Below are 17427 nucleotides of genomic sequence, written 5' to 3'. Positions count from 1 at the left end.
TCCTACCAGGTGATATGCTCATGGTACATGGAAACATGTTCATTACCAATGTTGGACGCAGCAAGAAATTACAACCCCGATGGCGAGGAATCTTTCAAAGTCTTATCCTTTGATGAACATACAGAAAACTACACAGTCATGATGGATGGATGCATGTACCACCGCAATACTGCCGTTTTCCACGCCTCTGCCATCAAGCGATTCCACCCAAATGATGATTCCAAGTTCCCTGGAAGAATCCACTCTCGACCTGCACCTATCATCATCGATAAGAAAGCTGAATAGGAAGTTGAAGAAATCAGAGACCACTGCCTTTGGCATGGAAATGATCAGTTCCTAGTTAAATGGAAAGGATATCCAACAAGCGAAAACAGCTGGGAACCACTAGAAGGACTAGAGTACACTATGGATATGGTGAACGAATGGTGGAAAGACAATATGCCAAACGAATCCCTCCCTCCAACGATCAATTACATCACCATGTGCTGGACACCTACGATGCCAGAAACTGAGCGGTAGCATGCAGAACTCAAAGCTAGAGATGGGTTTTGGGCACCATACTTTGAGTCAGAATTCGAGAGTAGCGATGATGAAAATCAAGCTATGGAGCAGGCTCTTGACAACCTTATCTGACCACCAGTCACCATCCGAATACCATAACGATGTCAAACTATGTGGAACTCAATGTGAGGCTGCGACAACAGATTGTTGGACTGTTGTTGAACCGCGATGTTATCTAACTTGAAGACTACTTTGAAATCCTCTGGATAGATTACTGTCCTGATTGCGATCACGCTTGGGTTGATGTACAGCGCAAATCTGGTATTCGTGACTACTGTGACTTGCATTTCTTTGAGTCTAAGTATTTCCTTAGAGTTTCCTCTTGTCCCTGGTGTGACACTTATGATGAAGAGTTCATAGTGGAAATTGAAGCCTTTAGTTTCTCGGACTCCACTTTTGATGACTACTAGGTTTTGTTTGTTTAAACAGTTGTTTTGTTTTGGGGAATGTAACTGGTACAGGTACTCAGTTATTGGTTTTGTTTTATGTTTTGTTTTAAGTATCGCTTTGATACTTGGTTTGTTTTAAGTATCGTTTGATACTTGGTATTGCGTTATGTTTTGTTTTAAGTATCGCTTTGATACTTGGTTTATTTTAAGTATCGTTTGATACTTGGTTTTGTTTTATGTTTTGTTTTAAGTATCGCTTTAATACTTAATTAGTTTCACCAAAGCATATCGATTGATACCTTTGATTAGTTTGTTCATGCTAGACATGAACAGATTTGTGTATTTAAAGACCGCCTGTTTCTAAGATAAAAAAGGCAGACTTTGACAGACAGTATTTCAATATACTTGGTTGAACAGTTACTTCTTTGTTCCCCAGTACAACTCCGAAGCCTCCTTTAGTTCTCAGCTCTCGCCTCCTCTCTGGAAGAGCAGGCCACCTGCCAACTATCGTATTTATTACCGATAACGTGATTAGCACCTTGCGAACACGTTACACCTTGCGAGGGTGCCTTGCGGGTAAGCTTTGTGCATATGATTTATATTTCGCACATGACCTTGTTATGAGGTCATGGGTTTCACACATATAACTCAGTCAAGTCATATGACTTGTTTATTGCATTATGATTGGTTTATGAGTTTCTGTACATGACCTCGCTATGAGGTCATGGGTTTTGAGTATGTGATCACTTTGGTTACATGACTAGTTTGTTATAATTTGGTTTCGCACATGTGACCATCTTAGGTCACATGACTACAGGCGGGAAGAATACTATATAAGGAGGCCGATGTGGCTGAGGAAGATATGTTCTTCATGCTTTGTTCTAAGTACTTTTCCTACTTATTACTTTAATAAATATAAGACACCTTTACAATCTTTATCTTTATTGCAACGTTATCATTACGCCAAGGAAAGTTCTTCACGAAGGCGAGTTAGAGAAAGCTTATAATAGGCATTCTCTGTAACGTGTTCGCAAGGTGCTAATCACGTTATCGATAAAGGGTACGATAGTTGGCAGGTGGCCTGCTCTTCCAGAGAGGAGGCGAGAGCTGAGAACTAAAGGAGGCTTCGAGGGCGTACTGAGGAACAAAGAAGTAACCGTTCAACCAAGTATATTAAAATACTGTCTGTCGAAGTCTGCCTCTTCTATCGTAGAAACAGGCGGTCTTTTAAATACACAAATCTGTTCATGTCTAGCATGAACGAAACTAATCAAGGGTATCAATTAATACTCTTGGTAAAACTCTTTAAGTATCAAAGCGATACTTAAAACAAAACATAAAACAAAACCAAGTATCAAACGATACTTAAAACAAACCAAGTATCAAAGCGATACTTAAAACAAAACATAAAACAAAACCAAGTATCAAACGATACTTAAAACAAACCAAGTATCAAAGCGATACTTAAAACAAAACATAAAACAAAACCAAGTATCAAACGATACTTAAAACAAACCAAGTATCAAAGCGATACTTAAAACAAAACATAAAACAAAACCAAGTATCAAACGATACTTAAAACAAACCAAGTATCAAAGCGATACTTAAAACAAAACATAAAACAAAACCAATAACCAAGTACCCGTACCGGTTACATTCTCGATAGAAGACAAAGGTCTTGTACTATCGGTAACGTAGGCAGAGGCCTAGAGCTATCGTAAGACGAAGAAAGAAGAAGACAGAAAAGAGAAGTATCGTTCCCCGTCGCCAAGAACTAACTGTCCAAAGGAGGATCGTTACCTAGACCCTGAGAATTCTCAGGGTCTGGCAGAGGAGCTCCCTTGGGGGAATGTTGCGCCGCCGGTTATTCCGGCCCCTCCTGCAGCTACGGCTGTGGTTAGTGGTGTGGATGGACCAGTTTCTGATTTGTTGGGGCTGGTTGAGGCGCTTGCTCCTGGTTTGGGTGGGGTAGATCCTGGTATGATGACACCAACCAAAGTGGTATCACCCCCTTCAGGGGGGCAAGTGCCTGAGACCTCTGTGGCTGGTCGGGGTAACGCCTCTAGTGGTGTCCTTCCTGTAGTGGTTGGTGGTGATCAGAGTGGCCCGTTCACTCCTGTTACTAGACCTGCACCTAGGGGTGAGAAGAGGAAGAAAAACAAGAAGCACCGGGATAAACAAGACCAGACCTTACCTGTTCCACTTGTCCCCGACTTGAAAGGGTCATTACCTTCGCTGGTTCACTACCGCAAGCTGGCTACTACAGAGTCCGCAGCGGGTTTGCCACCTGCGGAGCGAGCTGCGGAGTTAGAGGAGGAGTTGAATACCTGGGCTTGTTCGGTCAAGTGCCGGCGGCTTGGGGACTATCCCATTCTGGCTACTTCCATCGAGGTTTTTGGGCTGCGCTGCCAGTGAGGTACTCCCCTGATTCTCTGCGATGGTTCATACCCCCTAGGCTAGAAAGCCTTTCGCCCTGTAAATCGGCTTACCCTCCAGTCTATGCCCTTGAGAGTTGGATGTTTCTTTTGTTTGGGAATGGCGATGGGTACCAGGGCGGTCAGCGGGGTGTCCCATGATCATTGAGTGAGGGCGCTCAAGTGGATTTCACCTGTGGAGGAGGTTTCTGAGGGGTCACATTCAGGTGGCAGTAGTGGAATTTTTGTATTTTGTACAAGTAGCTTGGCTGGCAGGTAGGCTGGGCTGAGGAGGATTTTTCTTTACCGTTGATAGCTGTTAGGAATACCAGAACCCGATACCTAGGAACCACCCTAAGTAGGGTAACCCCACTTGGAATTGGAATCTCTGGTTTTCAACACCCCCCTCCAGCTCCCTTACAGGGCCTGCGCGTCATCATATATATCAATCTCAATTGCGTCCTGTGACTATATTACCACAGTACTGAATGTGTTAGAATAATACCATATATGTTGTCGCTGTCTGTCCGACTGGATCCTGTTCGCAGGATATATGAGAGGGGACCATCGGCTAGGCCTGTGAAGTGGAACAGAGTAATTCCGTCAACTATTCAGAGAGCTATTTGGCTTCAAAGACATGACATCTTTGACATGAGCCGTAAGTAATGGGACGATTTCTTACAAAAAGATGGTATCAAATAGTAAAGGATCTCTACTAGAGACCGATACATTTACATACACCAGAAGAGTCTAGAACTCCGAAAGACACTACCAAAGAAGCCAACAAACTTCATGGAGTGTTACAACTGGGTTTCGGAACACGTCGTAGCCATGGGATGATTCTCAATACTACAATGGTTACTGAAACCTACTGCCCAGAGAGCAACCAAGGGTTGCCGACCGAGGGATTAATCACCAGTCTAGTGGAGTGGCTTCCTGCGAGTTAATAGGAAGTCATCTAAAGAAAATCTATCGGTTAAGTATAGAGTTACAAAGGATCAGAGTCAAATAACCTACGATAGTTGTAATAATGACCACTTTTGCAGATATAGCCATGGATAAGACTGATCATTTTATCAATAGTGAAGACAATTGGAGCCAACTCAGTTCGACTTAAGAACTAGGCCATAAATCTAAAGACTCTGCTAATCGGGATATTACTATTGGGGACAGCACGCTTCGTAAGAAGAAATATCGTAATTACCGAAGAGGGTGTGATGGTTTTCAGGATCCACAGGTGTTCACACCTTGGAAGAAAACTCGACGTCGCGAGATACAACTGAAGAAGTACATAGTTGTATGATAAATAAATGTAGTCCGCAAACACTCAGACGCGGAATATAAATATTGAAGTGCCTCCCAAGCTTTAGACATCATCAAGCAACGGAGAAGAGACCTTAACAATATAATATTGTTTTTACGATTCTACCCTACTCACCTACTTTACTTCGCTCCTTGTAGTCATAAACGAAACGAGCCAAGTCCAAGCCTTCCTAGACAATCTCTGTCTACAGAAACGAATCTCAATTGGCCTAGACAACCTTGAAGTCTATCAAGTTGTCTCCACCTAACAATGGCTTTGTATTTAGTATTCGTGTTGGGGCATGGTGCGGGCATGTTTGAGGTACATGGTTGGAGGTTTAGTTAGTTAGTAGTTAGTGGTATCTGGGATGCAACAACCTGGGGGCCCAGCCCTGGGGCTCGTCGTATGCCAGTGTTGGTGGTACAAGTTTAAATAAAATTAGATTGAATTTTAAGTACTTTTCCTACTTATTACTTTAACGAATATAAAAAACACCTTTACAATCTTTATCTTTATTGCAACATTATCATTACACCAAGGAAAGCTTTTCATGAAGAAGTGTTAGAGAAAGCTTACAATAGGCGTTCTCGATAGAAGACAAAGGTCTTGTACTATCAGTAACGTAGGCAAAGACCTAGTGCTATCATAAAACTAAGGAAAGAAACAAAAAAAGAAGAGAAGTATCATTCTCTGTCGCCAAGAACTAACTATCCGAGGAGGGATCGTTATATTTACATATATAGTATTCCTAAGTAGTATGAACTCAGACTCCCAATCTGCAAGAAGTAAAACAAAGTTCAGAACAGTACACAGATATAGAATTAACTACTAGTACTATGAATAATAACATCATGAATCTAACTTAGTTCCTCCTCAGTAGCATCCTCCACTATACAGTCCTCTTTGTATGCTACCAAATCCTCATCCTTAAGCCTTTTGTCTAACCATCCTCGTATCTCTGTAGGTTGGCAATCCAAGATATGCTTATTGATATGAATAAAACTTAATTTATCAGCCCATTTAGCATCTAACCAGTTGTGCTTCTTATCATGTAAAAGATTCTGCTTAGAAAATGCTCGCTCTGAAGAAACTGAATTCGCAGGTTTATAAAAGATACAAAGTGCTAAATGACTGAGGTCAGGTGCAAAAATTGAAACTTCTTGCCAAAAGGATCGTGTTGAGCTAGCCAATTCCCATACTGATCCAGTATGGCAAAAGCAACCTGGTTGACTTTGAAATTACCCATATTATTGTTTTACAATTCCAAACCCATATCGTTTCAAGAAGAATATAATAACTTCATTCTCCATTGAGGTTAGAATTTGCTCACTTGCAACTAAGGCTGGGTCAAGAAAGTAGGCAACAAGGTGAATCAGAATACATTGCTTTTAGAAATGTACTGAAAAGACTGGTAATAAGCTTGCCATTGCTTCTGGTTTGAGTTGAAAGGTACCAACCTCCTGACAGGTAAATTCAATATGCTCATGAATTACGATCTAGTGTTGATGAACTCGGCCAACATGTGCATACGTAGATTCTGACAACTTTTGTCTTTCTGAAATACCTCCTAACAAGGTATACAAGTTATCCAAACAAGCCTAAAAAGTAGTCTGCCGAATTATAGACTTTACATCTGGTGCGGATTCAGCACTTTCCTTATTTAGATAACTTATCGAAGCTCTTATTATCCAATACTGAACTAATCAAGCCAGTTTGATTCTTCATCATGTGCTAACTGCAAGAACAAAAGCCTTTGGCTTTCTGAAGTAAATGTATTGATGCTTTTATAATATAGAATACTGAAGTTTTACTCGCCAGAAAAAACACGCAATCGTTTGAGCTTTATCAAGAAGTGCTGAATAGGGATCGATATTGAGCAAATCATGGATTAAGAGTTGTAAGCTATGAGAGTCACATAGAATACAAAAAACATACTTCATTCGTGAATCATATTCCACCAATGACCATACTGTCCACATCGTATTACATATATCTGTAATCAATAAATTGAATCAACACCATCCCTGATGTCCTACTAGAACTTATATCCATTGCATCATCTACTCAAACAACATCCGAGTAGTTTGCGATTGGTCTTTGCTGTCTTCTGTTTCACAGAAGGTACCAATTGGTGTTACGATACACATTTTGATGATTCTTTAGTTGGCAATATTCCCACTTTCATCTATAACTATATTCAAATAGTCTTCACTGTCAAGCATTATGATAACCTCTCAATGTACCAAGTTGTAGGCCTTTTCTAGCAAGCGTCCTGCTAACTCTGTGTGGGTTGGTGGAATATAGTTGAGATAGCCGGAAAGACTACTAAGGTATTGTCAAAAATACTTGTCATCTAAGAGGGTGAATGGCCTGGCTCCCATATATACCGCAAATGCAGCATTCAGCTGAAGTACATCCTTCCTCTCAAGTGTTAGAGGCACTAAGGTCTTGTCATTGTGGACTGTACTGTTATTGGAAATGGTACACGGTTGGACTTCAGTAGTACCAAGACTTTGATTTTGATTCTCAGAGGTTGTACCAGAGGAGGAGCGATGATAGGGAAAACATTGTGCTAAATGCGCAATTTGTCTTGTGGTGTTATGAGCTCTTGTCCATCCACAATAGCGATATTCAACCACCCAACACTAAAAAATCATAGAAACTGTTAGTTCTTATTTCAGAGAAGAAATAAAGTCAGTTTTGAATATACCTTAAGCTCAAAACATCTGGCACATCAGAAAAGTCTGCATGATCTCATTGTTTGCTGCTTGTGACATAAAGAAATTATGAATTTTGATGCTTGGTACAATAGTGGAGTTTTTTTGAAGCAGTTATGAACACAGTAAGGCAACCATGATTAATTGTAGGGGGTGGAGGTGAGATTGCTTCACATTGATGTAATAGGATGGAAGAAAAAATCGGAGGTTAGGATGAGAATGTCGTTTTCCAGAATTTTATCTCCTAGTGTAATTTACAGTAATATACCGTATGGTATTGATCGTGTAAGGTACGGTACGGTACCGTATTATTCGAACACTAGTGTTTTGAGGCTTGAGGCGGATGGTGTGGTATGACGTCATGTGTCTGGGTGGATGGAAGCCGACACGGTTTCGATCCGCTGTTGCCGGCGGATTGCCCACTGATAACTTAGACTACTGTATGAGTACTCTGGACTTTCGGGATCAGGCCGTTATCGGTGTATGGGTGTTGGCCAAGCACAGGATTGTCATTGAGGGGGGTTGGGAACTGAGGCTCTCCAAGAAGATGCCATCCCGCTCCCCCACCTCGGTCCCAACCGGCTAACCGGTTTGCAGGATTGCACGAGTATCGGCCCGTGTACTCCCTGAATACAATCTGCTAAATGGTCAATCAGATGCATACGATATGTCGCCACCACTACTACCATCTTCACATTCCCTCTCCTCGCATCCCCGCATCCCCTCCAGCGCAATCCCCCCCCACTCTCGCAAAACGACAATCAGCGCCTGGGGCCACAAATATGTCCCAACCCCCCTCCACCCAGCCGCCCAAGTCCTAACCACTCACCAAGAGTCCTGGGACACACTAGCAGACGAAGCGCTAGACCTCCTAACCCTCCTCCGGATCCCTTCCCCCCCTGCCTCTCCTACATCCCCCCAGAAGGACCTCTATACAACCCCCAAGGAACACCACGACACCCACCCCACCTTATCAACCTTGTGGCAGCGGGTGGACACGGTACCAGCATGGGTGGATTGGGAACAAATCTCCCGCGGGCAGGACGTCTTCTACAGATACTCTGGCGCGATGCTGATGGGGCTTTGTTATATGAGCCTATTAGGCGGCATGGGTGCCTCCCGTATCGCAGAGGTACTATATAGAACGGGAGGGTTCTCAACGGGCACTGCTAGGAGGAGGATGTTTGAGACCATGCAGTAACCTCCCATTGCTTCCTCTCCCCCCACTTCTGGATGTTGACTGGGAAAGGCATATACTCCAATGCACCAAATCTCTAGAATCAATAAAACCTGGGGGCGCTGGCCAAATTTCCAGCATTAAAGTCAGACTCTTGCACGCTGCCGTGCGGAAGAGGATCCTGGAGATTGAGAGGAGGAACCCCGGCTACTACTCTGTTAAGGAGTTTGGTGTTCCCGTGAATGATTTGGACTCTATTGGAACGGTGTTGAGTTTTAGTGCGAATATGGTTTGGGGGGCGTTGCCGAAGCAAGGGTTGTTCCTGAGTTCTAGAGAGTATGTGAATTTGCGCTTAGGGAAGGGTGAGAGTGAGTGCTGATAGTGGTGATGGGGGATAGGGTCGAGGATTATATCGCACTATGGAGGTTAATTGCGCACTATGTTGGGTGCCCGACGCAGTAAACCCTCTCCATCTACTCCCCCTCCCACTACTAACATCTCCAGCCCCTTCTCCACCTCTGCTCGGGCAAGGGCCTATTACGACGTGCTCATTACAACCCAGATCTCTCCAACACCAACTTCCGCCCTTCTGGCAACTAACATCCTCACCTCCCTGGCCTGCCAACCCCCCACATACCCAACCCGCACCTACCTCCTTGCCTCAACCCGCTGGCTGAACCCCCCTTGCCTCTGCGATGCCCTGGGCCTCCCACCCGTGCAACTCTCCTCGAAAATACTAGTCTTGGCGCAGTGCATCCTCAACTGCTACCTTGGATACACCGCGCGCTTCGTCCCCTGGTTCGACAAACGACATGGAGCCGTTGCCCGGGAAACGCTATGGAAGGTAATAGTCCTCGGAGAGATTGGACTGGGCGGCGAGACAGGGTTTGAGTTCTCGTACGTGCCGATGTTGGGGAAGGGAACGGGGGCGGGTGAAGCGGTGGATACGGGGGAGAGGGGCACCATGGGGAGGAGGAGTGTGAAGGTTCTGGGCATATTCCTTCTTGTGGTAGGGGTTTTGGGTGTGGTATTGGGGTGGTGTTTGGTACGGGGTGCCCAGGCACTTTGGAGGATGGTGTCTATCAGTTCTAATGATGGGACTTTGAGGATGTTGAGCGAGTGAGATTTTGTGATTGTGCGCTGTGAGTTTGTATTTCTCTTCTGGCATACATACTGTGCGACTGGATTGGACACACCTCTAGGGGTACCTCCCCCCCTCCTTTTTTCTGCCCGCGCTTTGTGTAACAAGTTTCGGTGGGTTTGCGGTGGTGCGCGCATTTGATTTGGGATCGAGTGATGGGGGAGAATCACAAGTTCTTCGATTGAGCTTGAAATTTTCTTTCCCGCAGTGGTGGATTGGGGCTGTGTCTGCTGGTTACTATTTGAACTTGGCATTTTTTATTTATTTCATTTGTTTTTTCAAAAGAATTGAATTTATGGGAGGAGAAATGGTGAGTCGAGTTTGGAAGCGGCAATTCGGCATTTGTTTTTCAATGTCGTTTTAGCAACCTCGGAGGAAACTCTAGATCGTTAGCGCAGTGGTAGGTATGAGCGGGACTGTTGGGCAATATATTGTCGGGGTTTTGAATGTACTGTAGCTGTCTCCGCGCGCGAGTTGCGTAAGTGTGCGCCCTTTCTGGTGATATCGAGATTGCGAGAACAGCTGCCGAGCGAGTGAGCCACCACGGGACGGATCATGATTAAAAGTGCGTGGACTGGATGTGGGGGGTAGTTGCGGTAGGTATAATGTTGGTCGTGTTTTTGGGGGCTGGTGAGGCTGGTAGATGTGGGACTTATTTGGCAATTAAATCGTGTGTGCTGGTTAGGTGAATATTGTATGATAGGAGACCCCTTGTGTAGGGTGACAGTTCTTCTCAGGATAAAGTACAAACCACCGGGCTTAAATATATGATGGAGAGCCACTCCATGCCTCTCATATTAAGACCGCGTTATCTGGTCGTAGTTGACTGCGTGGCCATCCACGAGTCCGATGGTATCTTGCTCCGAGGGTGTCGGGCTCTTCCTACAATCCTTGGAGCTACTCTCTGTCATGCTCAGGTGCGATTCATGCTATCAAAAACCTGCACGAGATGGTTATCATTTTTAAATGATTATACACCTTTATACCACGTTGGGGTAATTATTCATCTAGATTACTGGAATAATCTATAGGGGGTTTTTTTTTCTCTTTTTTTCTTTTCTTTTCTTTTCTTCTTTCTGAAGTGATTGGAGGTCTTACTAGTGAGATATAATCGACTGAAAATCTGTAACCTGGTACGGGTTTTGGATGGCACGAAGGGTGCTTCTTGCGGGGGGGGGGGGCGAGTACAGTACAGGGATGATTCGCCATTTAACTAGAGCCGGTGGTAGTCGCATTTACCCCCCCACTCAACCTCAGCGCACTGCACACCTTTGAAGTATTTCCTATAGAAATGCAATATTTTTTCAGGATATGCCTATCATTGAGCAGGCAGGCACAATTATTACACTTCTCCAGTAGTTGGCGCTGGAGGGGTTTTGCTGAACCTGCGGCGATAAATCTGGGCTTTTGCCAATCAAGCTACTTGTACCGCACTCGGGCATGGTCATAAAGGACGGAAAACTTGTGGCGGCGAAGCATGGAGTACAGTACAGTATGTTGATCGATCGAAAATCACCATGGAAAGAAATGTGGCATTTTAAAAGTCAGAAACCCAGACCAGTTGCATTGCTGCTTACTTTCTTTTCCCCCGAGATGAGAATTGGAGATTCTGAAGGGTTCTATGGGGTCACAAGCAATACCCATGCGACTTGTCTGTACTGAGCCCAATTTCATGATTCTTACCTCACACTACCTGAGCATCCTCCTCCTGTCTGCACAATGATTCATCTGGCATTCACTCTGGGTTTCTCATGTCAACCAGGCCTTGCCTTTTTCTTCTTCTTCCCCCCCCCCCACTGATATTGACTAGCTGCTCACTACCCCATAGGATCTTGCTGATCCTTTTTCTTCGCTTCATGACCACGCCCGAGTATATGGCGGGGAGATTTGGTATTTGCTAGGAGCCGTCGTGGTCCACGCGTTACCGATAGATACCTAAATTTGTCGACCCGCAAAATATCTGAAACTGCAAGGGGTTGTTGGTGCTTGTGTGGGGGGGGTTCGACTTTTGCTCGTGGTGAATTGTGAAACGTGACTAGTACGAGTGGATTCATGACCAGGAGAAATATCACACGCTGCGTTATTTAGCGCTGACGGGTGAGAAGTGCAGCTAAGAGACCCCTCCCACGGCGCAGTATTCTTCCTAGAGGCTCACTTGCCCCGGGGAGGTGTAAATTACTGTACTGTGCTGTACTCGGGGTGGATGTAAAAAATATCGATTTCCCCAAGCAGCCCTGTCGTTGCAAAGAAGTACTGAGCTGGCCGGAATTGAAGAAAAGACCGGCAACTCAGTGGACTCAAGTACAGTACCGTACAGTACTCCCGGACGCAGACTGGGCAGATGTAGGATGGGACTGGTGATTCTCTTTCCTTTGTAAAGTTTGAATGTAGAGCGAGGCAAAATTGGTACTTTGGTATCGGGAATTGGGCTAACTTATCCAGGATTTGGAACTTTGAAAGTGCTTTAATGAGAGCGTTAACAGATGGCTTGATGATCAGGATGCAACTACAGTACTCGTACTCCGGCATTTTAACTCCCTTGACTCCCCTGCCTTCCCCAACATGTCACCCCCACGATCCTCGTGGTTCCTTGTTATTATCCCTGCCTTGCTCGATTTTTACTTCCACGCCCGATTCCTGTACCAGGGGAGATGTTTCCGGACAAAGCAGGGTTTATGTGCTGGTCAACTATCCGTGTATTGTGCGGGAACATCTCCCCGGGCACGTGCAACCAAATCTCTGGGTTATTACTGCACAGCACCTTCTACCGGTACAAGTACTCGAGTAACTCAAATATCTCCCCGACCTAATCCTTGTCTGGTAAACCCCTCTAACCTATACTACAACTGATGATTCACATGGTGGTCTCGGGATTTGTGCTTTTTGCAATCTGGTTTTTAATATTCTCAATAGCTTGGGGATTAAGGATAGCTTGAGAAATAAACAATAATATTCGGGAAACCTCCCATCCACGTGATCCCGGCACCATGTGCTCGATGGTAAGAAGTGCAGGTTCTCCCTTTCGATAAAGTGGTTCGCGCCGCCAACCTCCGGATTGCTCTCCAAATAGTAATAGTAATAGAGTGGAGTGAGTAGAAAATGGCGAGGGGAATGAAACAAAGGAGTAAGATTTTGTTCATGCTCCTCCATTATATTCAACGGAAGATCAGTTTTTAGGCCATTTGTCGCGTAAAGTACGGTACCGTATCATACTCGAGCACTTCCAGCCCTCCTTTTAAATTTTTTTTTTTTTTTGCCCCCTTCTTTCTTTGCTTGGTGCACCTGACCTGAATTTGCGGCTCATTCTCAGACTATTCTTGCTTGTTTGAATACACACGACGACAACAGCATGCCATCGTGGCCCTCTAGACTCTTCTCGACAAATAACGACTCTGACGGGATGATGAAGCACGGGAGGTCTAGGTCTCAACAAACTTCTGCCTCGGCGGGGTGGACGGGGAGTCCTGGACGCGGTGGGGGAGGAAGTGCTAGCGGTCGCGGGATTACAGAGGGGGGAGGCGGAGGAGGGGGTAGCAGGAGTAGTAACGCGCAATTTGTGAGTTTCTCTTCTCTCTCTCACACAGTTTACCTACACTTTCTGGAGCTTATCTGATGGGAGGGGATGTAATAGGCGACGGGCCATTGCATGTGCTGTGATTGTACGGTTCGGTGGCCGTCAAACCTGAATGTTTTTAGATGCACGGTTTGCATGACTATCAACGACCTAAAGCCGGTCCCCTCGGGGCCGCCGGGGACTCCGGATACCCCGTTAAAGGAAGGTTTGCGCATACTACCCTGTATAGCCTTACTCGGAACCCTTCGGCATCTTACTAATGAGGCTTTGTTCTGTTTTAGTACCTCCGGTGTCCCTCGCGGGGACCAAAGCTATAATAGACACTTGCGTGGAGGAGTACCTCGACACCCGGAAGTGGATTAAGCAGATGCCGGCATATGCGCCCCCGCCCCCGCCCGTCGGGGGCGGGGGAGAAGGATCCGTGCCGGGTGACATCCCCGGAACTCCGAATGCCTTCCCCGTCTTTGACTCCCGCAGGCCGTTGGTATCCTTCTTAAGTAGGTCAGAGGGTGCCGTTATGCCGTCTACATCTGCCCCTAGCGCCATGCCCTCCGTGGGCGATGCCCCCGGGTCACTGCCGGGGAAGTCAGGGAAAGAGAAGGGTGAGGGGGATGCGAAGGACTCCGGTCGGGAGCTCGCTAAAAATATGTTTAAGCGGTTGGAGGACTACTTATTTCTAGCATTTAATGATTGGGAATGTCTTAATGGGAGTTTCGTTAAGGAGCGGAAGGATTCTGGGGGACGCAACAAAACCGAGGGGGCGGAAATTGGCATGAGTGAACTGGGAAGCAGGTCGCGAGGGAGGAGGGAGGATATAGCTTTTGTCACGGAGAATATTGGAGAGAAGGAAGCTACGTTGCTGATGGGAAGGGGAAGAGTTGCAGACGCTAGGGGTTATAACAAGTCCGAAAGAGCGGATAGGAGTCGTGCGGATGCGAAGTTTAGTATTCGTAGTCCTGGCATTGATTGGGATGCCGTCAATGAGTTTTATGACATGATTACGAATGCCGGGGGAGATTATGCACTGGAAAGGGCTTTGCATCGGTCTAATAGCGGGGATAAGGAGGGAGACTCGAAGGAGCTGTCTGAAAGTTTACTCTCCCGGAGGCTGGGGTGGGAAGATGAGATTATGGAGATATCGGCGGAGATAGAGGAGGCCAGGGATAATATTGCTAGAATCTTATTGAAGGCTACTGAGAGCGTGCTGAAACGCCCTGGACGGCCACTGAAGAAGCCAGAGGAGGTTCGATTCTTGCTTGTAATACTGGCAAATCCTCTGTTATATCCATCGTTCTCCCGGGCGTCTACTAGGTCAAATAGTGGTATGGCGTCTTCACCGAGCATCCATTCGTCTCGACCGGTTGGAGATAAACTCGCTGTACCCAAAAGGTACCCTTCTAATTCATCTTCCCATAGTGGGGTAGGTGGTGGCCCAGGGCACAATCCTGGTATCGTAAAGCGGATTCTTGGTTTATTGTCAAATCTTCCAAACGAATGTCATCACTATCTCGTTTCGTGGTTTACAAGGATGCCGGAAACACAGTTCCGGCGGTTGATCGAGCTTGTAGGAAGCTTCATTACTTACCGACTTACTAGACAGGAAGGAAGGAAACGATCGCATGCAGGTGGGTCTGCGGCATCGGCGGGTGGGCGGTTGTCATATAATGACGATTGGCAGATCCGTGCTGCAGCCCGGGTCATGTCATTATTCTTCTCGGCGAACAATAATACTGCCGGCCGCCGTGGCCTACAGGGTTCTAGCTATGATACGGCGGATGATAATTTAAACTATGGCCAGATCGCGCGACGTGAGGCACGGAGGAGGGGTCAGATTATACCCACAAGCGAATTTTATAATATGCTGCTCGATTACCAAGACCTCATAGCTGACTTTGACGTCTGGGAATCGAGGGCGTCGAGGTTTTGCTTTTGTCAATATCCGTTTCTGTTATCCATGGGTGCCAAGATATCTATTCTTGAGCACGACGCGAAGAGACAGATGGAGGTGCAAGCTAGACACGCATTCTTCAATAGTATCGCGAGCCGCAGGACTATAAATCAGTATCTAGTACTGAAAGTCCGGAGGGAATGTCTAGTTGAGGATAGCTTGAAGGGCATTAGTGAAGGGGTAGGTAGCCTTGATGACATCAAGAAGGGGCTAAGAATTGAATTTATCGGCGAGGATGGTGTTGATGCTGGGGGCCTGAAGAAGGAATGGTTTCTCCTGGTTGCTCGAGATGTTTTTGACCCAAGTTACGGTATGCCGACCCTCCTCCACAAAGTTATAGACGTGATTGAAGAAAGGGCTCATGGAATTTAGGTATGTTTGTATACGATGACGATTCTCAATACTGTTACTTCAATCCGAACTCCCTCGAATCTTCGGAGGAGTTTTTCCTTGTCGGGGTGTTGTTTGGTCTGGCTATTTACAATTCCACCATCCTGGACGTGGCCTTGCCGCCATACATCTTCAAGAAGCTCCTTCACTTCACTGTACCGCATAGTCTCGCGGTGTCCTCCATCCGCCCACCTTTGCATCACACCCTCGAGGACCTTGCTGTTTTTAGGCCCTCACTAGCCCATGGACTGCGCCAGTTACTCGAGTTTGAGGGAGATGTCGAATCGACATTTTGCCGCGACTTTGTCGCCGAAACCGAAAGGTTCGGTCAAGTAATACGTGTGCCGCTCTGCCCCAACGGCGAGAACCGACCCGTGACCAGTTCCAACCGTAGGGAATTCGTTGACCTATACCTAAACTACCTCCTCAACTCCTCCGTCGCGAAGCAATTTGAGCCCTTCAAGCGCGGCTTCTACACCGTATGCGGCGGCAACGCGCTGGCACTCTTCCGCCCTGAGGAAATCGAGCTGTTAATCCGCGGTTCGGACGAAGCGCTTGACGTTTCCGCACTCAAAGCAGTTGCTATATACGATGGCTGGGGCGGCGGGAATCCAGCTGAGAATGACCCAATTGTGAAGTGGTTCTGGAACTTTTTTGAAAAGATCACGCCAAAAGAGCAGAGGATGCTGCTGAGCTTTATTACTGGCAGCGATCGGATTCCGGCTATGGGTGCGACGAACTTGATCATTAAGGTAGTTTGCCTAGGTCAGGATAGTAATAGGTTCCCGGTTGCGAGAACATGCTTTAATCAAATTTGCTTGTGGAGGTATAAGCGGAGAGAGAAGTTGGAAGCACTGCTCTGGAGGGCAGTGACGGAGAGTGAGGGCTTTGGATTGAAGTGATGCTCAGTATGTGGGGGGACGGGAGTATCGGCATGCGGGGGGGAGGTAAATTTGCTTAGCTCATTCTTAATTATTAGCGCCTGTCTTCTTGCTCTTTTTCTTTCGTCTGGCTGGCTGTTTGTTACATTCCCTGTTCATTGTTCGTAATATTATGATACTCGTTGAACCGAAGCGAATCTAATCGGGTTGGCGTATAGTACGATACCGCAGTGTACGAGTACCGGTAGCAGGATACCTGCTGGGAGACCAGATTAGCACATTGTGAAAAAAAAAATTTGCGGTGGGGGAGAGAGACAGAAAAACAAACTCTTCGGGATCCGGCGACGGCGCCGTTTGATAGATCTTGAGGCCGGATTATATTCACGTGAGATACAAGATGCAGGCACCGTGGAGTGAGCTCCTGGCGTGGGGGAGTTATTGTAGCTTTCTGTTTTCTCTTTTACTTTTGCTTTTTCTTCTTGTTCTACTTGGGTTGGGTTAACATGGTGTTTCCTTTCCTTTTACCAACGGATTGGAGCGATGGCGATGGCGATGGCGATGGGGTAGGATGGGGGGGGGGGTCAGTTATGTTACCGGCATTACAGTTTTTATCAGTTCGCGGATGGATAGAGGGGAGATCCTGGAGTGTACTATGCAGTACCGGTATCATAGTAGGGGTTATGATTCGAGGTATGATATCGCGTTATATTATACCATAGCTTGGATACTGTATCACAGCTTCAGTTGACCGGCGATGCTTCAGGGTATCATGGGCATTTACATTGGATCATTGATTTTGCACTAGTATAATAGTATGATTCGAGTTTTGTTAAGATTGAGTTGCATCGTGGTCTGGGGGTGCTTGCTTACCAAAACAACATAAATGCATTGGAACCTATTATGCACCCCACCCCGCCGGATGGGTGGCCCTT

At 46.1% G+C, this 17427-nt stretch overlaps 1 protein-coding gene; it reads left to right on the top strand.

Moving 5' to 3' along the window:
• Nucleotides 1-8051: 8051 nt before the first annotated feature.
• Nucleotides 8052-16687, top strand: GSTUM_00002325001 (uncharacterized protein; the record flags this gene model as incomplete). XM_002836093.2 has 9 exons in its annotated part: nt 8052-8581; nt 8634-8897; nt 8960-9019; nt 9066-9636; nt 13013-13258; nt 13334-13481; nt 13558-14587; nt 14666-15534; nt 15597-16687. 9 exons carry the CDS (start codon nt 8052-8054, stop codon nt 16514-16516), a joined length of 4638 nt encoding a protein of 1545 aa, XP_002836139.1. The 3' UTR covers nt 16517-16687.
• Between the last annotated feature and the right edge of the window lie 740 nt (nt 16688-17427).

This window comes from Tuber melanosporum, assembly GCF_000151645.1.
Source record: "Tuber melanosporum whole genome shotgun sequence assembly, scaffold_130, strain Mel28".
Taxonomy (NCBI): domain Eukaryota; kingdom Fungi; phylum Ascomycota; class Pezizomycetes; order Pezizales; family Tuberaceae; genus Tuber; species Tuber melanosporum.
This window is presented reverse-complemented; position numbering and strand designations above follow the sequence as displayed.